This window comes from Gavialis gangeticus, unplaced genomic scaffold (genome assembly GCF_001723915.1).
Source record: "Gavialis gangeticus isolate Ggan-Ray unplaced genomic scaffold, GavGan_comp1, whole genome shotgun sequence".
NCBI lineage: Eukaryota > Metazoa > Chordata > Crocodylia > Gavialidae > Gavialis > Gavialis gangeticus.
This window is the reverse complement of record NW_017729000.1, coordinates 8,950,507-8,978,008: the sequence shown is the minus strand read 5'-3', so window position 1 is coordinate 8,978,008 and position 27,502 is coordinate 8,950,507. Positions and strand designations below refer to the sequence as shown.

The 27,502-nt window shown below is 43.6% G+C and overlaps 1 protein-coding gene across 2 annotated transcripts in view; it reads left to right on the top strand.

Moving 5' to 3' along the window:
* Positions 1-27,502, top strand: part of SPOCK1 (SPARC/osteonectin, cwcv and kazal like domains proteoglycan 1) — a 694,220-nt gene that overhangs the window by 652,954 nt on the left and 13,764 nt on the right. For both annotated transcript variants that reach the window (XM_019506237.1, XM_019506238.1), the window contains 2 exons: positions 19,150-19,266; positions 27,186-27,407. In XM_019506237.1, the coding sequence (XP_019361782.1) occupies positions 19,150-19,266; positions 27,186-27,407 (339 nt within the window). The remainder of the gene's footprint in view (positions 1-19,149; positions 19,267-27,185; positions 27,408-27,502) is intronic.

Here is a 27,502-nt window from a genome sequence, read left to right as displayed (position 1 = left end):
TGAAACAGGCTACGTAGAGAAACTGCAGTCTCTACCCCTGGAAGTTTTCAAGAGCAGATTGGACAGACCTTTGGCTGAGATGATTTAGTTAGGGATGATCCTTCCTTGACTAGAGGGCTAGACTCAATGACCTTGCAATGTCTCTTCCAACCCTATTTTTCTGTGATTCCTATGATTATTATTATTATTAAATGTGGAAATAACTCCACCCAACCAACCTGCTGGTAAAATGGAGAAGGTTTATTATCTGGGCTAATTTAAGTAGCTACATCTGTTATACTCATATCTCAGACATCCAGGATTACCTATTATCACTAAAGAGTGCAGGGCTGGCCATGAGTTCCCTGAGGACCCACTTAGTCGCCATTTCAGTTAATCACCCTCCAATTAAAGGAATTCTATGTTTTTCCCCACTCCACAATGCTAAGATCCCTGAAGGGGGCACATCAGGGTTTATTCCCGCCTTAATAAATCTGTGCTTCCCTGAGATAGAAATATTGTATTTAGAGAATGAATAATCTACTCTTTGAGCCCCTAGCTACTTGAGCTCTCTTTCAACTGTGCATTAAAACTACCTTTTTGGTTGCAATAAGCACTGATGGAAGGGTAGGTAAGTTTCTGGTTTTCATCTAAATCAAGCTATTCTGTCCCTGAGCCACATTCTGGTAGAGGGGAGATTAAAGTGCATACATGCAGTGTGCAGAGAGTGTGCGGTACTGCCTTTCTGCCTTGATGGGACTAAGCATCTGTACCTTATGCAGAAAGGATGAAAATCCCATCATGTTTCTACTCCAAAATTGTTGGCTGTATTACTAGCTGCATGAGACTTTGCTACAGACTAGCTAATGCAGATCCTTCAGAAAGAGTCATGGACTACCCTGCCAAGGCTAAAGCAACCCTAGTATCTTCTTTGAGAAATGTGCTAATGATCGAAATATGCAGGCCAGCCACTCAGAGTTCAAAGCACAGTTTTATTTCAGTGTAGAAGCATCATGGTCTGATGTTCTGGTGCACTACAGAGGGATCAAAGTAATTGGAAGAGAAAACAGCAAACTCGGGAAACAGTTATTGAATTGTAGCTGTATGCATGGCTTGAAATGCTCACTCCCCTGGGTGAAGTTAATAGGAGAAAGGGGCCATGGATTCCTTCCCTGGATTAAGGGAGGGGGTGCTCTGAGCCACTGCACTGTTTAACTCAAGGGCCCAGGAGCAGAGAAAGGAGGCATCAGAGAAAGGAGGTGGGATGGGACAGTTGATTGATCTGGACTCTTGATAGAATTAATTGGGAAGGAGGAGGACTGGTTGGACTAAGCAGCCTAGAGTTGATAGAGTTGCAGGAGCAGAACTGAGTGGGCCACTGACTGGATTTATTCAGAGGGAGGGAATGAATTCAGCTGCAAAATAGATGAGTTTGGAGGTGTGGCTTTGGGAGCTGTGGCCACATTTTTGTTCTCAAGCAGGGCTGCTAGGCACTGTCCTAGGGCCAGAGCTGTTGGAATTTTTCAAGCCCTGCTGAAAACTGCCACATGCAGATGATGACTGTGAATCACATACGAGGCCTCATGTAACACAGGGATATTCAGAACATGAGAGTGATTAAGAAAATCCAAGCCCTGTTGCATCACAGCGCACATTGCATAACGTCTATACAGTTACGCACTGGTAAAGGCACAGAATCCCAACCCACTGACTCAAATCCAGTCCAGGGTAACAGGCGGTCTAATTAGTCTAAAAAGGAATTCTGGGAGTTCAAAAGCAAGAAAAAGTCATCATTTTTCTTCAAACGATGACTACAGAGGCTATAACTGTTAAGCATACTGATTTTTGGAGTACATATATTCTATAATAGGCCTTGCTTCTTGAGAATCCCAGTGTTATAGGGGAATGCAAGTAATGTAAGTAACCATAATACCGTGCAACACATAGTAACACAACTACCATAATAACTGGGGAGAATCATTTAAAAGTCTTAGTCATAATTTTATGAGGCATGAAGAGTAATAGGATCGAGGTGTTCCCTCCAGAAGGGGAGGTGTGTGTGTGGGGGGGGGGGCAGACATGTGGAAGAAGAAGATCCACCAACAGTACTGCTTCATTTGTGGACTACTCTATGCCCTGCTTTTAAGGACTTTTAAAGAATAAACCTGTTTTTGTTTTTAATTATTTATATTAGTTAGTTTAGTCTGCAGCACCTACTTTCAGATAAATCTATTGCAGTTGGTAATTTCCTCAGATTTATATAGTGAGTGTAGGATTCAGAAAGCAAAATTTTTTTGCACTGCAATCTTTCTGGGCTTTTTTAACATTTCCTATTTGAAATCTCATATATTCCATTTCACCTTTAATTTCCTGTCTTAGTCTTCGTCTTTTATTCAGTCTCTTGACTTTGTCCCCCTGAACACTCCCATGGACCTGTTGCTTCCTTAGAAATTGCCTATACACATGCTCATTTGCATTTTAATTGAAACGTGTTGGAGCAGACTCAATTAATCAATTAATCGAGTCTGCTCCATGTTCTAATTAAGATGCTCTAGCATTGCATCATCGTCACATCTATTAAGCCTCCGTGCATTTTAAAATGGCTGCAGGGGCGCTTTAGCTAAACCTTATTGAATAAGGTTTAGCTAAAGCATCCCACGGCCATTTTTAAGCACATGGGGGCTTACTAGACATGATGATGAAGCATTTTAATTAGAACGGCTCTTGGGAACTATTCTAATTAAAACACCCCCTTCCCCCCCAACCCCAAGCACATGTATAGGCAGCCCGTGTGCACATAAAGCTTAGAAAGCTAAATGGAGCTGTGGCTAGAGGTATGTATGGTATTATACTAGGTTGCTGTGTTCAGTATGGACTGAAAGCTAATGCCCATAATCCATTGGCAAAGCATTGTAAGTGATGCAAATATCGCATAAAAGGAACAGCTCAGATTAAAATAAATTATTTTGTTCTTTATAGGTAGAATTAATATTTTATTATTTAGTTAAGTATTCACTGAAGACAGCACCTTACTTTTATTTCCTAAATTTCCCAGGGGCAGGAAATAAAAGGAACAAATTACAAAAACATTGTTTTTGCAAAATAAAAATAAAAACGCTGAGCATCTGGGGTCTCATTAATTTCAGATGTTGAAAAACTTGTGTGTGAGGATGAACAAGTCTCTGCTTAAAAGAGGCAATTTTAGTCTGTTAAATGTTCCAGAATTTACTAATTGGAAGAAGCAATATTAAATTTATAAAAACAGTATCATGCTTTGCCTTGAAACTTCACGATAATGGGTTGTTTTCATAGTGTATTTCCTTTTTTTTAGTTGCTTTTTGCCCAACTTGTATTTACAGGGACATGGAAAAGGAACTTTAGTGAGTACATTTTCTCTATATTTCATTTCTTTTCTTTTGTACATTATTTTTTCAGTGAATAAGAGGCACTTTTTAATTTTTTAAAGAAACTTTTACAGACTTTAGACTTTAACATGGGCAATTTTTACAATTTCTCTATAATTATCTGCTGCTTTTCTTGTTTTCTCTATATGTATTTATGCTGTTGGCTGTGGCCTTTCCACTCAAAATGAAAAACACTTGGCATTTCCCACATCTCCTCAAACACTGTATAAATACAAATGTTACTACTCGAATTATGCTTTCTCAAGCTTAAGGCCATTTTCATCACAGGATGCTCTGTGCAAACCAGAAACTGTCCTTATCTTCAAGTACCCAAGTTATTTCCAAGTATTGTGATTCAGAACATTGCTATTGAAGATCAAAATCTAAAATTTCTTTCTGTGCCGTTGACAAAAGTGAAGCAAAACAATCTCCTGAGGTTGGGGACAAGTTCAGCAGGTCTTTTTAACTCTTTGATACTTAAATTTGGAACCACCAGAGAAAATGCTTTAATAATGGAAAACTCGAGGACTGTGGGTACAAGAGGTGAGCCTATCAGCATAAAAGAACAATCCCGTTAGCTTTGTTGGCTTCAGTAAGACTATCCACAGCACATAACGTTAAGCACGGGCCTGAGTCTCTCTGAGACTGGGTCCTGTATTCAGAGCTGAGTCAATATGTGAAGGTAGTAGACAAAAAGGGGCAATAGGGAAAGGATATAGTTACATGAATAAGGTCAAGCAGTTATTGAGCACCACATTCACATGTGGATGGGTTTATTTGGTTTTGGCTTGACAGCAATGAAAGTGTGGGGGGGGTGTCTTTGTCTGGCAGAAGGGACTTTGTGGGAAGGATTTAAATGAGAAAAGAATAGGGCAACCCAGCATTTGAGTCTTGAGAGGTCAAGCCAAACCCAGAAGCTAGCATCCTTGTGACAGCACTAAGAACGGCCAGCATCTCACAAGGCCTGGGTATTCATAGAGTTTATATGAGATTCAGCATGAATGCCGTGTGCCCCTGGAGGCTGGCGGGGCATGACGAGCTCCCTTAGGTGGCGGTGGTGCTGTTGGTGGCAGGACGGTGGCAGCAGCAAGTGGGGAGCTCCCGCAGGTGGCCACGGCACTGTCGGCAGGGGGCGGGAGGGGTGGTGGCGAGCGGTGAATGCCCACAGGCACTGCCGGCAGTGTCAGCAGCGCCTTTTCTCAGGGGGTACACCGCCATGCTTAAGGGGTGCCCATGCACCTGTGTGCACCCCCTACGCATTGCCAGTGAGCTTCAGATAAACATCCAGGTTCTTTGAGTGTCTGGCTGAGCTGAACTTTAAACAAGCCCACATAATTAACTAGCACAACTAACTATTAACTAAAACTAGCACAAAGGCATCTAAAATTAAGAGCTAGGAAAATGGAGAACCTGAAAATATTACAGTGCTTCACATTCTAGTTTTGAAAGCACAGCCCTTGATCTTTGTCTATACTGATTTATCTGAGCTTTGTCTCTTGAATGCACCATTTCTATGTAAGCTTGAAATCAAAGCCTATTTCCTCTGCACAATAACCTAGCTGCTCGTGCATTCATCTTATAACTCCAGCTACAATATCTTGGCGTCTTCTGATTTATTTACACTACTAGGCATAATCAGTGACAGGAGGATCAGAGGTGGTTATCAAGATAGGTGTCATCTTCATGGAAGGATAGCCACTGAATCCAGAGAATGCTGTATGACAAATATATCTGAGGACAACTATGGCATGAAATGTCACAGGGTCACAGTAGGGATTTTAAATAAAAGTCTTTCATGTATTGGATTGGCAAAGTATGTTTCCAATGGAACAAATAACTTGCCCTTAAGGTAATGGTATGATCCCCTTATTCCCCATGGAAATGATAGCCATAATACTTCTCTTTCCACTCACATACAAAAAATGTCTGCTACTTAAAAGGCAATAGAAAATTTGCAGCTAACTAGGATTTTTGTCATAAATACACTGGGGCTTCCTTATATCCCAGCCAACAGCGATGGGATAATTTTGAAGGTAATTATCTTATTAGTGCAGGTGTGTAATTTCTAGAATTGAGGAAATTCCAGTATGTCAATATTAGTCCAAAATAGGCATATAAACGACACTATATGAAAATGCTGAACTTTGGGTGAGCTGTCTGATTTGTCATGGAAAATGTATTCTGGAAGATGTAGTGTGGGGCCAACAAGCAGGGCCCATGGAAGAGACTCATTGCATGAACCATCCAAACTGAAACATCTATGAGGCACCAGACCCCACAAAGCAGGCAAAGTTTAACATCATACTAACTCAAATTTCTTTACAGATTTCCCAAAGGAAAATCCAAACAAACATTTTGACAAAGCTGAAATAGTCCTATGGCAAGAGCATTTTTCTATCAGAGTCATTCTAGTAGAAACTTCTGGAGCAGTTCTCATAATTTATGGTGCACTTTTATGGTACTATTAGCATTTATGGTGCATGCATATACACACACAGGCTAAGCACAGACCGTCAAAAAGCCTGAGGCTGAATCAATTCAATCTTCACAAGTTAGTCTAAGCTGAGTATATTGAACCAATAAGCAAGTGAACAGACATGTTGATTCCAGAAATGCAGCCACATGCCTGCAGTGACCCAGGCCAGAAGCTGGGGGGTGCTAGAGTACACCTTCCTGCTCAGCTGAAGCAGATAGCTTGGGTCAAGGCTAGCCCACTCTGCGAGGAAGGGTTTGCAGGGGAGATGTAAAGCATCCTGGGATGCTGGGAGACTGTGAGTTAACTTGAATCTGGAGGGGATGTGGGAAAGAAGTTCAATAAACTGATTTAATCTAAATCAGTTAAGTCTGATATTACATCCATCCAGGTTTATCTTAAATCAGTTTTGGCCATTTTGAAAGTAGTTTATGTGCCCTGAACTTCTGTTGTGTTACAGATTTGAACCAGTTTCCGGTCACTTATACTGGTTATACTATATGTAATTTCTGACCCACAAGAGGAGTTGTAAATTCATCTTTATCCCTTCATTTGGCATTTAAAATAAGGTAGAGGACAGGTCAGATCTTTCCTTCAAGGAAAGGCCACATAAGCCGTTTGGCATAGGAAGAAATTGGAGTTGGTATCTGCTTGTGTCTTTTGAAATCAGATACCATATGTGACATGTGCATTAGCTAATTTCACAGTATGCCAGACATAGTGGGGCTCTGTCGTTGCCAGCAAAACCATAGTCTCAAATGGGAAGACTAAAATATGTTTTTCTTTTCTTTTAAAGTCAGTCGTGCCAGTGCAGCTCCAGTACAAGCAGGAGAAATTGTTGACACATCTGGAAGAGATAATACAGGTTTTAGTGGGTGTTTTATTAAAATAGCATTTTCCTCTCATTTGGAAAATGAGCATATTCAAATTACCATTTAATGTAAAAGCTCAGGCTTATATTTTGTCAAGACCCAGACAATGAGAAGACGGTTTTTATATCTCACTTTTTAAATGGTGTGCGCTTGTACACATTTTGCCATTAAAATATGTTACTCAGCACCTGATTATTGTTTTAGGTATTCTTGAGGAACAGAAGAGAAAGAGTTTTTCTCTTTCTTTTTTTCCAGTTTGAATGGTTAAAACCGCATATGTCATATTTCCACCTAGACAAATCAACAAAGGTACGAACCCTGAACAGTTCGGCATGAATTTCTGCTGTATCACATTGTCACTGAAATTAAATAGTAGTGCTCTTAGTGCTTCTTGTAGAAATGATGTACAAATGATCAAACTGTAGGTTATGGATGGTATTTCTAATAAATACAGTTCTTTTTTCTGCCTGTGAATCAATGGCAGATCAAAAGGAGTTTTCTCTTGTTACATGTGGGAATTTGCTGAATAGTTTGGCAGACTCACTTTCAGATGGCTGGTAAAGAAAAGTTCTCTGTGAATATTGACCACTCATGATTCACTTTAAGTAACTGGTCACCTCGATTATGAAGTATAGGTTCTGCTTCCTGATTGCATATTGGCTGGGTCACCTGGTATTGTTTCTATTGGCTAATTGGATGTCTTAAGGAGAGTGACATGTCAAGGTGTGTGACTGGAGGTGGGTGAATGTATGTATGTGACTGTGGGGCTGGGGAAGGCAAAGACATGGGAGAGACTTTCATTTTCACCTAGTTGTTTGGCCTGGAGGGGAGTGTGCCCCCTCTGGAGTCATGGAATTGTAAGTTCAAGCCTGGGTGTGTACCTAAGCTCCCAGCTGGGTCCAGGGATTTTTTTTTCACCACGACGCATGAAAGCTGTCATGGTCCCCAGAACCAAACAGAGTAGTGGCAAGGCTCCCAAATATGATGCACTAGCATGGCTGCCAATTATACAAGCACGTGTTTTCCTTTGTATCTTGTCGTCCAGTTGACCTAACACCCCCCCACCATTTGTCTGACTTTATTTGCTCTTGTCTCTTATCACTTGCTGAGATTATAAGAGTTTGGGGACAGGGATTTAAACCAAGTTAAAACTGCTGTGAGATCACTCTTAGGACCAGGTAGGAGCGAGACATAGTAGGCCCTTTTGTCTAGCCCTCTGTCTAAATGAGAATGGTGCCAGCATTAACGTAGAGACGATTTTTGACCGCCTCACCAAGTCATATTTATCTGCCAGACTGAATTTAGCTTTTGCTGTAAAGAGAGGCAGTAAACACAGCTGTCGTGAAACCGAATGCAGTATATTCCCAAAGAGAAGAGCTAGGTAAAAAAGGGCAACTATGAAACTGAGTTTAGGTCTGATATAAAGAACACAGAAAAGTACATTTAAACTGCTTGAGATATTTTAGTGTATATCTTTCCTGTGGCATATATTGCTCCACCTTGTAGGGGGTGGTTTCCCTACCTGGATTCTGTGATTGCAGTTTTATGATCTTGGCACAGAAGAAACATAAATGTTTCTTACAGCATTTATTTTTCATTCCTCACTTCTCCATGTCTGCTGTTCTCTCTCCTCCCCAGTACAAAGCCACCTGAAACTAGCCCAGAGAAAGTTTGCAGACGAGCTTGCTTAGATTGGGTTTTCAGACTGTAAAGAACTGGTTTTTTGAATCTTTGTCCAAGACTTTCATTGAATGTTATAAAGCAACAACTCTTTCCATCTGACCAGCTTGTACGGCAGTTAGCAATTAGGAAAAATGTATTATTTTTTAAAAAACCAAGTGAGCTGTATAGATCAACGCTTAACTGGGGAGACCATATGGTACATATCTGATTATGCGCACATTTTATAAATCAGAACTAGATAATTTCCCCATTATGGAACCACTGCTTCAAATTACTTCAGGCATTTTTCAGGCACTAGAGATTGTTTCCATTGTCTTGTAAAATCAGAATTATGTGTCAAGGTGAAATCCTCCTGCTGGAAACGTTAGAGCACTGGAACGGAAACTTTTACTGGGTTGGCTTGGAGTTAATGGGCATGTGAATTAGAAACATTTTTAGTCAGCATTTATTAATTTCATAAGTTACTTTGTCGGATTGGAATTGTATAATCACGTTACTAAAGGTTTTCTTCACAGGGGGGATATTCACAAGCGCTCCTTGTTGGCCTGATGCTGTATTTTTGAATTCCCAGTTCAAGTTCCACATTGCCTTCCCTAACTGAGCATTTCTGAAAGTCCTCCTCTAAAAGAATAAAATGAAATTGCCAGGCTGTTTATCTTCAGCACCATTCCTGGATTAGTGATGTGGAGTTGAAAAACTCTCTAATGGAAGCAGTCCTCTAAAAAACCTGAGCCCAACTGAGTTAGAGCAGGCTAAAGGCATTCCATTAGGAGGCTGGATTAATGATTTGTATTTGGGGGAAGATAGGTGTTTGACAGCAACGTTTTCAATTTGTTAAGAATTAATAGATGCTGAGCCAATATTTAAATTGTTTTACCCTGAGGAATTAAGCAAGAGTTTTGGTGCTTATTTTAAAATCATGGTCTGAGTGATGACTCTGCGATGCGTGATGTCTATTAATCTGACCACAGTCATTCTGAACTCACGTGCTACGTATCCCTGCTTTCTGCACAGACAATAGCCTGGACCCCGATCAGAGTTTTCCACTGCACTCACAAGGAGTCCCATTGCCAAGACTTCTCGCTCTGAGTAGAGATGCCAGAATCTGGCCCTTAAACTCTCTCTCTCAATCTCACAGTAGGTAAAAATGGGAATAATTATACAGACATCTCCTGTTGGTTAAGCATGCTTAGAAACACACAACTTCGCAAGGGATATAAATCTGTGGGGTTTTAATGTGTGTCAGCTTCTCTCTGGTAGCTGCCCCCAGGCACACTCTTACCCCATGGTAAGTGGAAGTTAAACTGTAGGGACATACCTCTCCTTTTAGCCTTAAGTGGGTGTGTCTACACATGGTCATTTAATGCGGATTAGCCCAATTTAAACTGCATTAGGGGCATGTGTCTACACACGCATGCCCTTAATGTGGCTTAAAAATGGCTATTTTAGGCTATGTCAGCATTTATACATATACCTTTTCATCCTACGATGCACCGAAAATCCACCACTCCAGAGCAGACTCAATTAACCGAGCTGCTCCGCACATGAGCTGACACACACCACACTGTGCTGTGTGCAGTTGTATAAGTGACGAAATACATGTCAACATGCGGAAAATGGCAGCGGTGCACTTTTGAACTAAAGCACCTCCGCTGTGTTTTGGTTCAGAAGCACACCGCTGCCATTTCCTCAGGGCTGACGTGCATTTTGCTGCTTATACAACTCTAAGCATTGCAGCACCAGATGCTTTCAAAGCACCTGACGCTGCAGCACTTATATGTGTAAAAATGCCCTGTGAGCCTAAATTTGATACCTGCCCAGACCAAGTATCAAATTTAAATGGGATTAGTTCATGCAGATTAACACATGTGTAGACACATTAATCTGCATTAATACAGGGAATTTATTCCTCGGTCTGCACAGCCACTAGGGGGCCGGCTGGAGCCCAGCCCCAAGGCGCCTGGTTGAGCACCTCTGCTCCCCCAGGGCTGGGCTGCTCTCTATATAGTTTTCTACTTGTAAGCAGGTTTTTTATTGTCGAGGAGGGGGGAGGGGCACTGCTTGTAGAGCGGGCAGAGATGGGATGGGTCTTGTAAAGATAATGAAGGTTTTTTATTCAGCCATATGCATATCCTGAGGGTGGTGCAGGGGGTGTGCAGCAGGTAGCAGATGTGTGGCAGCCAGGCAGGCTGGAGTGAAGAGTGCAGGAGGAGGGGGTCAGCCAGGGGCTCTCGCAGCTAGTGTCCTGGCCCCCACTGGTGGGTGCGCAGCTCTTCTGGTGTCTGGGGTGGGGGGAAGGTTCCTGCTGGGGCCAACAGGGCCAGCGCCATGGCCAGCAGGATTGCAGGGTGCTGGTTATCGCTGGCAGGGGTTGGGCTGAAGCAGGGAGGTGCTGGGCATCACTGGCAGGGGCAGGGGCAGCCCCTGGCACAAGGAGGCAGGGCGGGCAAGGAGGGAGCTGCTATGTGCTACCCCTGTGCTGGACACACAGCTGCTGAGCAGGGAAGGGGCTGGCCAGGGATCAGAGGGCAGGACTATGTTTCCAAGATGGCTGCCAAGTGCTGGCAACTGGCTCTGGTTTCAGCATGGCTGCCAAGTGCTGGCAGCCATGTGTCCAGAGGCTGGAGGTCCCTCCGGTGGCCACAGGGGCACATGGCAGGGCTGAAGTGAACTGGGACTAAAGTTAGTTCCAAGTCCCACCACATGTATCACCTCTGCCCAAACCTGCTTAATCCACATTAGTTTTTATGCACGTTCAATTTAAACCCAATTCAATTCATGTGCAGATGCGCCCAGTGAGAGCTAAGCCTTCATTACAGCAAGAGAAGAACACGTCAAGGAGCAGCTGACATGAGCCTTTTAACTCACAGTTAGCTGTTCATGTGTCCATGCCCCAACTAGTGTTTCTATAGTGCATTGACTAAACTAGTATCATTTTTATTTTTTCATCCTGGAGAAAAGTCAGTGAAGAAAGATACCTTGAGTAGGATCATATGGTGTTGCTTTCAAAATAGGTAGGGGACTATTTGAATCCAACTCCTCTTCTGAAGCAAATAGATGCCAGATACCAGAAAACAATGTCTGTCCACTCAATTGCAGATATAGCTGGGGTAAAATGCAAAACTCTTTTTATTAATAGTGCACAGTAACACTACAAAACAATTTAAAGCAGGAAACAAAAGAATCCAATGACTGATTGAAAGTTCAGAAAAAGGTTAGGCAGGCAGCATGAAATTCCCTTTGAGGACATCAGGACTTTGGGATTTGCACCTCTAATCTGATGAAGAGTGCCCAGGGATATCTGAGGACTACAGATTACCAGGACCTTGAGCTTATATTTCTTCCTCACCAAAGGGTTATGCTTCTAACCATTGTAGTCCCACAGGGGACACATGATATCATATTCCTTGACTGAGTATCCATGAGAAGCATACCCAAAAAAAAGTCTCACAATATCAGGACACGTATTCAAAATGTCACATAAGGCCAAGTTTCATTTTACAAAGGTTCTGTTTTGGGCTTCCTGTCAAGTCGTGTTTAGAAGTGCCTTTTCCCCAGGCGCCAAAAGAAAGTAGCAAAGGTCATAACATTTGGGAGGCTTGTCAGAGAGCAAGGCATTTCATTAAGGGTCCAGTTGTGCAAGACACTGATTGACATCGGTGAGAGATGACAGAGTACTTCTCAACTGTGCTAAGTCCTGGGTCAGACTTCACTGCTGATTTCACGAGGAAGCTCAGCAGTCCTTAGACATCCCTGAGCACTTTTTGTAACACTAGAGGCTCCCGATTGCTCGTTATGTGCTATTTTCAGAAGCCAAAGGAGGTTTTTGAGCGAATTCAGCAAAACGGTAGAAGCAGCCACGCGGTGCTAGTGCACTGGTGTCATGGGGCCTCTGTGCACCGCAAGGCGAAAACTGGCCCCTAGAATATTCAGGAGTATTAATTTTAGAGATTGGGATAGATTTTTTGCCAGGAAAACTGAAGCGGCTCAGAGCCAAAGGACCCCAGTGTATGAGAAGCAGGAGCCATACCCATGAAATGTTCCCAGCCTGACCTATCATTCACTATTCGATTTGTCCCATTTATATTGCCTATTGGACCCTGTTGCATGCTGCCATTTAATAACATAGATTTGCCGGCCAGCAGCTGACATGCCTCAGACCAAGTGCTGAGTTGGTTAAACATGTTCAGAAATCTTCTTTCTCTGCCAAAGCTGAGCAATTGCTGTGCAATTGGGCCTTAATTCTGCATATTGCTGAGTGCCTCGGGGGAAATACTCTCCGAGCCCCCAGCTCCCATCAGGGGCTTAGCACCTGCAGGGCGGTACTCTGCATTTGACAGCTCACTTAATGCAACTGCCCTCAGTCTGTTTGACTCACCAACTAATTCTCTGGTGTGTAAAGTTGTCTTTGTAGTTGAAAGTACACAAATCTGAATAAGTGAAATATCCCTACAGGATATTTTCTTTGATTTTTTTCCCTGTGACTTATTGAATTAAAGTCCATGAAGCTCTTTCTACCTACATAGCTGGAAGTGAAGATGTCAGAGAGGCATAGTGATATGCACTGAGTCATCCAGACTTCCAGCCTAGGTTTCCTGAAGCTGCCCTGCCAAAATAAATATTTCATAAGCTTCAGGTTTGTGCCATTGGGCTTGATTACGCCTTTCTAGACTACTGAATCGTCCTTCCTTAATGCAATCAGTAGTCAAGGCCGTATTTATATGCATGGTTTAGGATGGAGAGGCCTGTGGGAAGTACTCTACAGATATAGCTCTGTTATGTTCTAGCTACACATCACTAACTATCTATCCCTGATTTCTAATCATTCCTCTTCAAAACTGACTCTGCAAGCTGAAGTGCCATTAGCGTACTGGTGAATCCTTGTTAAGAATGGAAAAGCAGCTATTCATCTGAGTTGTGAAGCATCTACGGCCCGGGTAGCAAAGCACAATAACTTTCTGCACTTGTAATTGGCACTCCTGGGTGATTAAAAATAAAAAAAGCTATGAGTTTATTGTCAGTTCCCATCTTCCTACCGGAGCCAAAAATGCCTGGACAAAAAAATGACAGTTGTACTGTATTTTCTCACATACAACACATGCCTTTTCCCAAAAATTCAGCTGCTGGTAATCGGAATGTGCATTATGAGCGAGGAAATACAGTAATAGCTGTTTCTGCCTTTGCTGAGGGCAGCACATCGAATGTGCAGGGCTTTCTACTTGCTGGCTGCAGACACTTTCTCCGTCCCCAGGAGAGGCTTCTGTTGCAGAAGCTGCTACTTACTGCTGCTTCCTGGTATTTTCAAGGAAAAATCTTTTTTTCTTCATTCTGCTATTAAAAAGCAAGGTGTGCATCTCATCTCGGGACATGCTGTATCTGGAGAAAATCAAGTATTTCCTCTTCCGTGGGTGTTTAGGAGAAGACAGATCTGGTGGATACGGCCTGGAGACTCACAAAAGGGGGGAGAGCAGCAGCAGCAGCAGCATTCTGCTAGTCCATGGACACAATTTCCATCAGTGCTGCATGGGGGCAGGGAGGGGGATGGGAGTGTGGTTGCACCTTCATTTCCCATAGAAACTTGAAGATCAGCTATGAGTAAGTGAATGCTGATCCCTTTAGCATCATCAACTTGCCTGCCGTGTCCTCCTCCTCGTTTTAGTATTGTCCTTAAGAGCACCGAGGGAAACAGCCTACAAGGATCTCCTGGCAGTATAACTCATGCGGCACTTCCAGTGATGGGGCTACAGGACAGCAGTGAGATCTGCCAACCTGCACTGACCCACATCATTCTACACTGGGAAAAACCCCACTGCATTTTTGATGAGCTCAGGGCTGAAGGCTGATGTTTGAGTGCCTGTTTTATTTGAGTGCCTGTCTCCAGTTGAAATCATTGAGACTTCAGTGGCCTAAACAACTGAGAGCAAGTTAGCCATGTTCATCTGAAGTTGGGTAAAAGGCAGGATAAAGTTGTACCTTACATACTAACCAAATCAGAGATGTGTAAGCACAAGCTTTGGTAAGCAGCAGGCCTGCTTCATCCAATGCTGTGAAGGGACTGCAGGAAGCAGGGCTTCTAAATATAAAGCAGGGATTCAAATGAAAAGCACAGGGAAGGGGGGGGGCAAAAAAGGGGGCACTGCTGAGAGAGGCAAGATGGGTAGGAGAAAAAAAGAAATAAAGCAATTATCCCATTGAAGGACACAGGGCTTAGAAAAGCTAATCTAGGTAATGGGATAAGCACCCATTGTCTTGGTTTAGATCAGACGTGGGCAAAATGCGGCCTGTGGGCCAGATGTGGCCCACCAGGCCATTCTATCTGGCCTGCTGGGCCCCTAAAAAATGTAGAAAATTAATATATATCTTCCCCTGGCTGCCTGTCATGCAGCCCTCGATGGCTTGCTGAAACTCAGGAAGCGGCCCTCCGCCCAAAATAATTGCCCATGCCTGGTTTCAACCAAGCTACACATCTCTTATTTAGTTAGTCTATAAGGGCCCCTCTGCACACGTGCATGGCAGGCGGCATGATTTTGCAATTATGCATTAGATCCCATCATGCCTTATTGCCAGTGCTGGGGAAGCCCAATCCCAGGTTCCCCCTGCAATGGCAAATATAACAGCTTCCACGATCTCCCAGCCCCAGGGGTTTCACACACTTCCAGGGCTGGGAGAAGCCCACCCCCGAGGGCTCTACACACCCCCAGGGCTGGGAGATCTCAGCTGCCCCTCATGGCTGCTGGGATCCAGCTTGGTCCTAGCGCTCAGAAGTATGCTGCTAGGACCCAGAGTCAGCAGCTGCTGGGTCTGAGAGTCCCCTCAGTTATCGGACTCCCAGCCCCGGCTGGCCATGATACGCCCCTGCTACACATGCAAATGAAAGTACAATAGCAACCAGCTATAAAGATAGTACATATTTTTGAGGTCTAACTTTATAGCTGGTTGTTGGAGTTTTTTATGGTATAATAGGAACTTTGCATGTGTCGTTGGTCTCAAGGTAATTGCACAATTAACCAGTTAGTTGTGCAATACCTTTAACATGTAGAGGGGGCCTAAGATGCAAATCTACTCTGTCTTCTGCCTAAAGAGGAAATTCATGGACTCTAGCCCTAACCTTACATAATGTCTTTGCAGCTGTTAGGGAGCAGCTCTCAGAGTCTAAAAACATGTTCATAATGGTAAAAACATTGGGCGCCTCTACCCGAGTGCCGGGACTGCTCTGTTGTGCTGGAATTCCAGTGTGTCAGAGCAGACTCAATCGAATCTGCTGGAGCGTGGCAATTGCTGTCTTCCTGCATCCTCCTGCGTCTCGTGTATCAGTATTCCCGCACATAAAAATGGCAGCGGGGGCGCTTGATTTAAAGCTCATCAAACAAGCTTTAGTTCAAGCACTCCTGCCGCCATTTTTAAGCACAGGGACACTGATACAGGAGACAGGGTGGCACATTAATTAGAGTGGCTCTCAGAGTCACTCTAATTAAACATGGCCGCCCCCCTCCCCTCCCCCCAGCACATGTAAAAGTGCCCATTTTAGTATCATAATGCTTAGGGTCGGAAGGGACCTAAACAGATCATCAGGTCCAACCCCCAGATTTTGATCTGTTGTGATCTTTCTGAATTCTGTGCAACAGAAAAAAACTCTCTTTTATTTTCCCACAGTCAAAAAACCAAGATCTGGCCTGTTCTGAAGGGTGCCTCGTGTCTCACAAGAGATGCCTCAAATCTACAAAGGTTGAGAACCACTGTTCTAGATACTCGTTATGTGTAAAATATAGTTTTCTCCTATTCTCTTTCACCTTTAGAGGTGGACTGGTGTAGTCATGGTTGCATACTGCCAAGATGCCTTTTCATTGTGGAGCTTGTTCTGCTGCTTCTGTGCTATATTTCTTCTGTGATAGAGGACCTCTCTCAGGTGCTGGCAGCAAACCAGCACCTTTCACTAGTATTATGTGCAGTGTACAAAATGGGAAGTCCGTTTACCTTGACTAGTTCTGCCCTTTACAGGAAAAATGGAAGACAGATCTCAGACATCTCAACAGTCAAGGACTGCTGCTTCTCCTTTCAAAAATAAAGTAGTATGTGCTGAATAAAATAGAAGCTTAAATATAAGTGTGTTATAAAATAAAGGGGGATCAAATATAAGCCTCTGAAGTAATAAAAGCTACAGTATGCCTAAAAGTTGCATCGTCTTCCATGACAGGCCGCTGTGTCTACACATTCATTGCCTTCTGAAAACATTTCTTTTTTGGATCTTACCCTTTCCTGCCTCAATTCAACCTCAATGCACTGGTGATGTCTGTGTTCTGTCTTTATTAGGAATGTAAAGAAAATCCATCTATAGTTGTAGATGCATAGAAAAAAAATACATACTAAAATTTAAAACTTTACATTTCACCCCCTAAATTTACATTCTTAAGTAGTCATACCTGCCTAGAAACAAGGAGAAGATTATGTTCCAAACGCACTGTGGGGAGAGCAGTTACGAAGCAAGAAAAAAATATGGTACACTGGGCACATCTACACATGCATTAATGCACCTTTGCTACTGTGCATTAAATTTAGTACCTCTAATATGAAGTGCTACATAAACAACATGCAATAGCCAGTGCTACTGCACAGTGGCAGAGGCACGTGGTCTTTTTGTGACACTTAATGCACCATAAACTAGTTCTGCACACTAGCGCATTAGCACAGCTTCTGCTGTGACGCACTAATGTGCAGTAGAATTAGTCTACTGCGCATTATGCATCTTGTGTAGATGCGCCCACTTGTACTCTTTCTAGCTACTTAGAATAGCAGAGTAATGTAGCTACCAAAGCAGTGAGTTTAACAAGGGAAAGAAAGCAGTGGGACTCATTCTTAACTAAGTCAGTGGGAGGAATATTAAAATATGCAGTGAATTGGAGAGGACATATTGTGGTTACTCTGTGAAGGATGTCTGCTTCTATTGAATAAAATCTTGTTTTGTATTCTAAGAAATGTTCTTTAAAATTTAGAATGAGTTCCTGGCAAGAATGATAAAATGGTCTGAATCTGTGAATTCAAGTACTGAAGATGATGCAGAAGTAGGAATATTCTTTCCGACAGAAAGTGGTGTCTCATGTAGCTTTTTTTCCTAAGAAATATTGGCTTTGGCTGGACGTTAATCTCCTGACTGAAATTTATGGAAAAATTAGATGTTTCTCAGTAAAAATTCATAAGGGAAGCAAGCATTTGATCCTTTTATCTAGCTAACAAAAAGGAATTATGACAACCTATGGAGGTAGCAAAGTCTTATTTGCGGTAGATTGGAAGAACATGGCAGGTTTCTTTAAGGAACAGATTTCCTGATGTTGTGACAATAGCCTTTAAATTATCCCCAGCATCCTGTTCTCTTTCAGGTGCTTGTCCATGCACATGTTCTGCCATGGGTGTGCCTGTACTCAAGTCCTTGAGCTTGGAAACAATTTTGCCGTGGCGCACACATGCTCTGCATCTCCTCTGTTCTGTGCCGAAGGCATAAAGGGCAATGCACATTCCCTTCTCAATCCCATGGCTCATGGTGGAGCTTCTGCAGTGATCCAGGCTGTGTTTTTTGGCCTAAAGGTGCTCTCAGAAGTCTTTTTGTGAGACCAGACACTCCCCTGGTCTTAGCCATGGGGCTTCTCTTGTAGAGCAAGGCTTCATGTTTCCCTTCACTTCAATCAGGCTCCCTCCCTCTACCCTCTACTAATACAACTTTCCCCATGCTGCCTGGTTTAAAGCTATGTCCATCTTGCATTGTGAAGAGATACCTGACCCAGCTCTGCATATGTAGCTGTACTAATCCAGGGCTCCCCCATGGCTGTGCTGAGAAGTAGGGCTTATTAGCCCTAACAGAGCATCATGCCAGTTCACCTGTAGCACTCCCATTTCTGGAGCTGCTATGTGCAGAGCTAGCTTGTGGGAGTCACACATGGCACTGCCTTGCACCTTGAAACTCCAGCGCATGATTTAGGGTATTCTCAGCTACCTTGTGATATCTCTGTGTGGCACTATGTTGTGGTTGGTGAGTATTTAAGTGCCTCTGTTATTCAAGGGCATGTCGACCTCCAGGGAAGTGCCTTGTTTGTAAGTAGTTCACTTCCCTGGGGAAAAAAAAAGAGTATGAGGCTGGATTTCAGGTTTACTGCCTTGACCGATGGGGTCAGCTCCCACTCCCAAGCCTAAGACTTAGCTGTGCATGACTCTCCAGTGGTGGGGGGCTCCCTCTAGAGAAGTAGTCCTCCAGTCACTTTTCATCTAAGACATGCCTCCAGATAGAGTGGGCTCTGCTTTGGTACCATCCCCACTGGACTAACCGTATAAATGAGCACTCAAAGGAAAGAGACAGTGCTTACCAGTATTTCCATCCATTTCCCTTTCTAAAAGTACTTCTAGGCAAGACTCTCTTCATTTATGGTGGACTAATGTTCCTCTGTAAAACCCTGAGAAGCGACACCCTTATTTAAATACTTGCATACCTCTAATTGAGAACTTGTGGAGAGATGGATGTGTCAGTTGGATCTTAGATCACCAAGCACGTCTAGCACTAAAGAGACTATAACGGTGTTGTTGAAACTTTTCAGTGTGATTTATATTTCTTTTACGTATTGTCTCGCATTCCCTTTGTCTTTTACATCGACACTCTAAGAGGCAGGGGCTGTGCTACTGAAAACAAATAACAGTGGCTTTTTCATTAAAGTCAGCTTAGAGGATTCAACTTGTATCTTTGTTCTTTTAATAGCTTGCACAGACAAGGAGCTAAGGAATCTTGCTTCCCGACTAAAGGACTGGTTCGGAGCACTTCACGAGGATGCCAACCGCGTCATCAAGCCAACCAGCTCAGACACAGCGCAAGGCAGTAAGAAAACACTTTCTAAAGTTCTGGGCAAGCTCGCACCGTCTGTCGCCATTCCCGGGGCAGAGCAGTTGTTGCAATCGCTGGTCTTGATCTATAGTGTCAGGGACCCAGAGGCAAGCAGACTAACATCGAAACAAGCACTGAGAAGCAAGTGTGGTAACATCATATAAAGGGCTTTGTCCTGAGAGATGCTGAACAGCTGCAGCTCATGTTGATCTCAAAGAGAGTTACAATTGGTCACTGTACTCTCAGCCTATATGGTTTTAAAAGCAGACATTGTGAGACTCAGATGCACACAATTTGGTTTAGTTGGTCAATCTGCTGTTAAGTCCACAGACTATTCAGGTACTAGTCAAGCAGATGACAACACTTTTTCTTCACATTGTCTGATCAGAGCCAAGATGCAGTATATAAGCAATAAGGATTTAGTTAAAATACAACATAAAGGAAGTTATACCAGGGCTTTAAAATTGCTTAGGCTTCATTTTGCTATACCCGGTTAGGCGTACCTCACAGAAATGACAATGGGGTGGAAGTATCTAAAGGACAAGCATGGGGCTGGAGAGACTAGCTGATGGAAGGCAGGAAAATCTGAATATTGCATGTGCTGGGAAAAGGTGTTAGCAGACATTGCTCAGGTCCTTAGTCCACCTTCTTCGCATCTGCTCCTTTTAAAGAAATGAAGCAAAATGAATAATTGCAAGGATGTTTATTCCCTATGGGCAAAACCAATATGACTGATTTTGATGTGCTTTACCCACCAGGGAGGGAAAGACTCTCGCAGTGGTTAGCAAAGGAGGTCATGCTCATTAAACAGCTGAAATGAGCTTGTCTCCTCTTAGGTCTGTCACGGTGAGGATAAATGTTATGAGCAAAAAAGGTATAAAATCCTAATGGTTTTTGGATTGCAGGCGTGGGTTAAGAAACTCTGCTTACTTCAGTCCCTCCACCCACCACAATTCTGCAAGAATGGGTGGTGAGGAAGGGCAGAGAGAGTGCCAGTTCACTGCTGGGTCCTCTCACCACCCTATCTTATGATGGCATCAAGAGCTGCACACCAGTCTGCTGCCTCTTACTCTGGAGAGCCTATCTAGCCTGCAGCAGAGTGCTCCAAACTGCAAACAGAGTTTGTATAATGCAGAATAATTATATCAGATTTGTGTGATACAAGCCAAACGCACAAATAAGCTCTCTTGATAACTCCCATGTCCATACATTTCCATACATTTCCAGCTTATTTACAGTTACACATAAATGGCCATGCATGTAGCTTTAAAACACTGGGAGCTTCTTATTTCTTAAAGAGCATAGCAAAGTAATGAATTTATTATGGAAATGTAGCCAAACAGTTGTGCAGAGAGGCAGTTTGGAACGAATCTTGTAATGGCTTGAGGAAATGAATTTACATCAGGTCCAAGGGTATTTTTCCCCCTTTAAAGATCCAAGGACATAAGCTTTCTCCTGAAGCCCTTAGGGACCAGAACTAGACCGAGGCTCTAAATCTTGCTTTATTAAGATATCGAACGACACTCTCTGCATAGATGACTTTAGAGTTCTGCATAAAGAGGTGCCAAGGGCTAAAGACCAAACTGGTTCCTCAGGATGCTTAAGTTTGGATGCCTCAAAGCAATTTCAGTAGGGAAACCTCTTGTCATCTTGTGTTCATTTAGTTTGCTTCCACAGAGCTTGTATGTCAGAGGTTGCCTTGGTGATCTCATGGTTCATCTAAACAGCCATTCATTGGTACACTAATGACCTACAAATTTGGCGTATTTTCCAGATTTTGTTCCTTATATTATTGTTCTTCTTGTGCTTATTACACAAACTGCTTAAGAACTGGCACGCCTAAATCTTTATGGCAAGCCACAAAAAGTGAGCCTTTTCTATTTATCTGCAAGTTAATCCTTATACAGGACAAATTCTACACCACTAATTTTCCCTGGTTGTACTGAAAATACACATAAGGAAAATCTACATGTTGCCCTGCGGCACCGTTGTTACAGCGCTGTTTTTAGTAGTTCCTTTTGGAACCTGTACTGCACTCTGCACGTGGCACACGGTTAGTTTTCACCACAGCAGGAGCAGTAAAATGGGGGAGCATGCCGCTACAGCAAAGTAGGTGTCAATCCCAGGCTCATAGTGATCTCTACATTGCCACAGCATGTCATACGGTGATGTAGCGCACCTCTACAGTGACAGGGGGATGTGCAGGCGTGCCCATAGAGTAAAGGCATCTGGATTTTTCCTCATCTAATGTCAACTTCAAACATTTCTGAGAATAAAGAGAATCTAAAATGGTTCTCAACATTCAAAGCAAAATTCAGGGGGGTCTACATACTCGCCACAGACCAAAATGGAAGCAAGTCTTGACCTGAATTCATGCCAACATATGAAGCACTGGAAACCCTGCACTACCTTCCTGATGTATGCACAATCCATTTTATTACCCTGTTTATGGTCCTCCCCCTTCCACAACCTGATCACTGCACTAAATTGAACCAGTTTGGTTATGCACATGGAGATTTAAAAGGCATGTGTATCTTAAAAGTAATCCATTTTGGGTATGCCCCCGTGGCAGCAGAAGGAACAGATGGTGGAAAGAGATGACTAAGATGCCTTGGACACATCAGCTGTCTAGAAAAGGTGCTTCCAGCGGAGATTTCTCTGTGCTACATTAAATTTTCAAGATGCTACTGTGAGGGAGAATAAGCTCTTTGAATGCGTTAAAATCACCCTCGGGTGAAGCGGGTGGGGAGGAAACATTCACTCCTATTTTTTTTTTTCCTTTTGTGAAAGGAAAAGAGGTGGGTAACTGTACTGTTTCAAAAAATAGGTCTTCATTCAAGGTAATAGCTGCCTTTGGGCATGTCTACACATCACCGTATGGCAACATTGCTATGGCGCTGTGCTTTAGCACTTCCTTTTGGTCAGCACAGTAAGTGCCCCTACTGCATCGTGCACATGGCGCATGGTTAGATTTCACTGCTACGTTGTCGTAGCGGCACATTACAACGGGGGAGCGCACTGCTAGTGGGCAATGTAGCTGCCAATGACGTGTAGACCCACATGATCGCCATGTCACCGTAGCACAGCGTACGTGTAGACGCACCCTTTGTAACTTAAACAAAACCCTTTGTGTTAGGGACTGTCTTCTTCTCTGTACAGCTGACATCACCTCCATAAATAATATTAATATGAGCACCTTGCAGCCATGCACTGAAATAAGGAAATAATAAAGCTAATTAGACACTAGGCTCAGATGCAAATTGCCCGTGGGGCTGTTGCTAATTTGTAAAGTTCCTGTATTCCAGATACCGACTCAGCTGGTCTGTTGGTAGGAATGGGAGTTGTTCTTCCTTTACAGTCAGCAAAGCTTGATGCAATAGAAAAAAGCCTGACTGAGGAATTCTTCTTTTCTTCCCTTTTTTTTTTTTTAATGATAATGGAAACTTGGTTAATTATTCCCTGTGTTAATATAATTGTAGTATAGTTTAATAAAGTAAACTTGGCTCAGATAAGTCATTTCTTGGAGGAAGAAAAGCAATTTATGTGCCAGCAGGTGTATTTATTTTTAATTAGGAATTTCACTTAAAGGATTTTTTTTTTTAATATTATTATTCTGAGGAGACGGCTTGCTTTAGGTATTAACGGAATATGGAGCCTTTCACATGGAGGTCGCCTGTTTGAATCCCTTCCAGGTTTGCAGTGAACGAAAGTTGTTAGTTCTTTGAACAGCTGTCAGATGGAGTGTAAAATGTAATGGTCTCAGTCCAGCTCCTAGCGAACAGGTGTCCAAATCAGAAGAACCACTGCCACAATTGACACTAATTGGCATCCTTCTTGGCAGTATGTGCAGAGGAGCCAAGAACTGAATGAATATGAAGTCGGTGCTATTCTCTCCAGCCTGCATAGTGACCATTGCAGGTCAGGGTTGAGACACAGGTAGGAGGGCATGAAAAAAAATTCACATAGCTGCTTCTGCCTGTTGTAGGGATTCACAACCAGGATGCCACGAGGTGCTCTGAGATCCTTTCAAGGGTGCCCTGAGTACACAGTGTTAGCACTGGTAGGTGTGCAAGCATGGTTCACAGGATAAACCCACAGATTTCAAATCGGCATCCGTAATATGACAAACATTCTGCCCTGTTGTGATCTTGCCGAGTTCTTTGCCACTGAAAAATTGCTCTAGTGTTTTTCTGTAGTCAAAAAAAAACAACTGAAAACTGAGCACTGGCATTTTCTGGGGAGTGCTTTGAATCTAAAGAGGGTTGCCCGGAGCTTCAAAGGTCAAGAACCGCCAATCTATTGTGTTGGTCTCCAGAGCTGAGTCTAGACTACTGGTTTTCAGCTTTTCTTTCATTTGTGGACCCCCTTGGAAATTTTGAATGGGAGTGCGGACCCCTTTGAATTGTAAGTGTGGGTATTCACATACTTTTGGTTGATTGTAGTCATCTTTCATGGACCCCTTTGACATCCACAGCCCACTGAAAACCAACTGGTCTAGAGCATTAAATGAAAACTAGAGTCACTACAGAAAGCCAATAAACCATCTGTCTGGCACGCTACATCTTTATAAGCAAATTTACCCTAAGACCTTAAGCTGCCTAATCTTACACTGGGGGAAGTGAAAATGGATTATGGAGCCCAAAGGGTTGTAGGCCCAAGCAGTGATTGCTCTGTAAAAGCAAGAGAGTACTGTGAACAGTTTCCTGCGAGGTGTTGAAGGCATCCCCACAGCAGGGTGGTGGATCTGCCTCACTAGATGCGAGTCTTACATTGTGAACCCCATGTACTTTACTCAGAGTCCATTTGAATTCCTGCAAGAGCCTCTTGGGAGGAACAGGTTTGGGTTTCAGCCTCTTTGGTTTTGACTGCAGCTACAGAATTAGCAGCAAAAAAATGTGATTTATTGGAAGTAACTTTTATCAAGAGGCAATTTGAAGCGGAGATTGAAACTGCTGTTGCATCTCACTTTCATCCACATGCTGAAAGGCCATTGTAGTATTAACCTTTTCACTAGTAATAGCCATCTATCCAAGGGTTTTCCAGAGCATCTATCACTCTAATATCTAAACGCTTACATATCCCACTCTCTCGCTTATAAGCTGCACTGTTTATTAGAGGAGACCCCCATAAGAAATGTTAACTTGTAAAGCCTGGGAGAGCGCCCTTGTTTGTTTAAAATTCCAACAGAAGAGTGTTCCTTAAACTAATATAATTAACTTTCTTCATAAGTGACCTTCCATAATTGCATCTCTGATGTGTCACAAAGCAGCTTCTTATCCGTATTAGTCATTATCTTACAATCTGCTCATTCAGCTTAGCATTGTCACCCACGTGCTGTTGCTGCTGCTGTGTCCCTGAGCACATGTTACATGGAAAGATAAAGGCCATACAAGAGGGAGGAGAGCAAAGTCATAGAAATTATACACGAATATCATCAGGGAGCAAGTGGGAGTATGAAATGCTGGCATCTGGTCCTGCCATGCCATTGGCTTTGTCCCTAGCTAAGGGCAAGCTCTCACTTACACACATGGAGGGTGGGCCCTGGTAGAAAGCAGCTGGATAGACTGGTGAACAGTCTGGACAAGGTATGCAGCACACCTTATAAATGCTTCCCTAACCAATAGGAACACCCCAACATGGCACTTAACCCCCTGCTCTTCCCTCCGCCTCCATCCAGAGCAGGAAGGGGTGGTCCCCTCTGCCCACCACAACCCTACTGGCCTTGCTGCGGAGGTCAAGCCGTGGCTCCAAACACATACTTTGGATTCTGTTTCCAGCAGTGGCAGAACAGGTGCACCTTACACACATACCTGCTGCAAATTATATGGAGTAGGAGGATTGCTTACACCAGCACCTCTTCTATCCCAGTGGTTCAGGTGCTTGCCCAAGGAGAAGGAGAGCTATGGTCTAGGCCTGCCCTCCCTTCCGCCCCTCCCAATGATGGGGAAGGTAGAGCAGAGATGCATTACCCACCTCCAAGCTAACCACCATGGCATGAATGAGTATTGCTTCAAGGACTCCCCAGCCCTTGTCTTGAAGCCACCTGTGGCTCTTTATCAGTGAATAAATTGCTAGCTAATTTTACCCTCCAGGAATGTGGGAGACCTAGTGTAAAACCCACCACCATCTCTTGTTTAGGACACAGTTTCAGCCTCCTGAGGCACCCTTCCTCTGTTTCTCCTGGATTCACATACTTTCCCCACCTAGCTGCCCAGTGAGCCACTTCAAAAGAAGGGCTGGAGGAAGCTTTGGGAAATACCTACTCTGTAGTCTGCTTGTTAGACCAGTTGGGTTGGAAACAGGAACATGTAGATTCAAACCCTACTGTGGGCAAGTAGTCTAATGACTAGATAGTTGAATACAAGACCTCTTCTACCTGTGCCAGCTACTTGTGTTTTTTCCTGTAGGATTAACATGCATGCCTGAGCAATTCTGTTCCCCAGACACTCATACCGCCACAGTGCAGTCTATTGAACATGCTCAGTAGGGCAGCGCAAGGCAAGCACAGTTAAGTTGACTCCAAATGGTGTCTAGTTAAGTGGTCTCCAAATGGTGCCTAGAGTAGATGATGGGTTTTAACATCCTCTGAAGGGAATAAAAAAATCATCATCTTGCATGGAAAGTAGCATCACCTTCTTGCAGGAAAGGCAGGCACTGATTTACCACTTACACGCAGCTGGTTGTGTACTGGAGCGTGCGTGTGCAAGGTGCCCTGTGTATGTCCTCTAGGGAGCATTGTGGGCCTGCACAGCCCTCATTAGCATCTGTGTGTTGTGGGAGACTTCATAATCTGGAACGTTGTGTTTCTCCATTTCAGTTGTTCTCTTACCTATAGCTTGCCAGTATATTGCCCGGCACCCTCGGGATACTGTGAGGGTTAATTAACTGTGTGCCAAGCTTTGAAAAAGGAAGTAAAATGAGACCTGTTAAAGACTTGGCTTAAAAAATCCCAGGTTGGCATTTGGGTGATTAAAATGTTCTCCAAGAGTGTCTAAAATGCTGTCTCTCCAAGCCCTGCAGAACTACACAGGCATGCAGTACAAGTGTGCACTGTAAATACACTTGTACTCTCTCTCTGTGGTGCTGGTTACGGAAGACGGGAGTAGTCAGGAGCAGGCAGGGGTGCAGATGTACAGCCTTTTCAGCTGGTTTGCTTTTGTGGAGTTAGAAAAAACCATCATACTCCAGGGCTCCAAAGCACTGTGATGTTTTCAGAGCAGTTCAAACAAAAGAGGACCACCCAATCAGTCTTGACCACCCAGTCAATGAGAAGCACAGGTTACAAGAGGCCAGCAGGTGATTAGAGTAGCCACGTGGGCAAGAGCAGATCTGGGTGGGGCCTTGATGGAGCAAGACTGGATGGGACATGGCAGATGAAAGGAAGCTATGAAATAATGTGGTAAGGGAGTGAGAAATGGGCCTGGTAATCTCCTGGACATGGGCTTTGTGCCTCGAGATCCCTACACTTTGTGAGTCAAACCAGTTCACAAACACAATGCATGCAGCCTCTCTCATGGGACATCTGCAGCTCTACCTTCTTGAAGCAAACACATTACATCCACTTGCAAATGAGGGGGCGTGAGGGGTGGGACACAGGAAACAACGGCTTGGGTTAATGTTGAGTAAGGCTTGGGGACGCCCAACCTCTTTCCCCCTGCAACACGCCAGTGGCATTCTGCCCCAGAACTCGGATCAGGCTCCTGTCCGCTTTGACTTGATTCAACCCGTTCATTCATTCTTACTTTGCATGGATCACTGCTGCTGGGTAAGGAAGGGTTAATCTGAGAAGACATTTGTTCCATATTCCAATTAAAAGACCCAGCAAGAGAAATAATGCTGTAATTTCCAAATGATGCATGTAGGAGGCTGTGTGTTGTGACTCAGCAGGGGGTTGTTTATCTGTGCTCTCCTAGGGTTTGACACCAGCATACTACCCATCTGTAAGGATTCGTTAGGCTGGATGTTCAACAAACTCGATATGAACTATGACCTCTTGCTGGATCACTCGGAGATCAATGCCATTTATCTTGATAAGTACGAGCCGTGCATTAAGCCCCTCTTCAACTCCTGCGACTCCTTCAAAGACGGAAAGCTTTCAAACAACGAATGGTGCTACTGCTTCCAGAAGCCAGGAGGTAAGGCGTTTGGTTTTTATGGTGTAAAACTGATGTAGACCACATCACAGTATGGATGCTGAAACATTGCAGCAAATGCCATCCAGTAAAGGTGT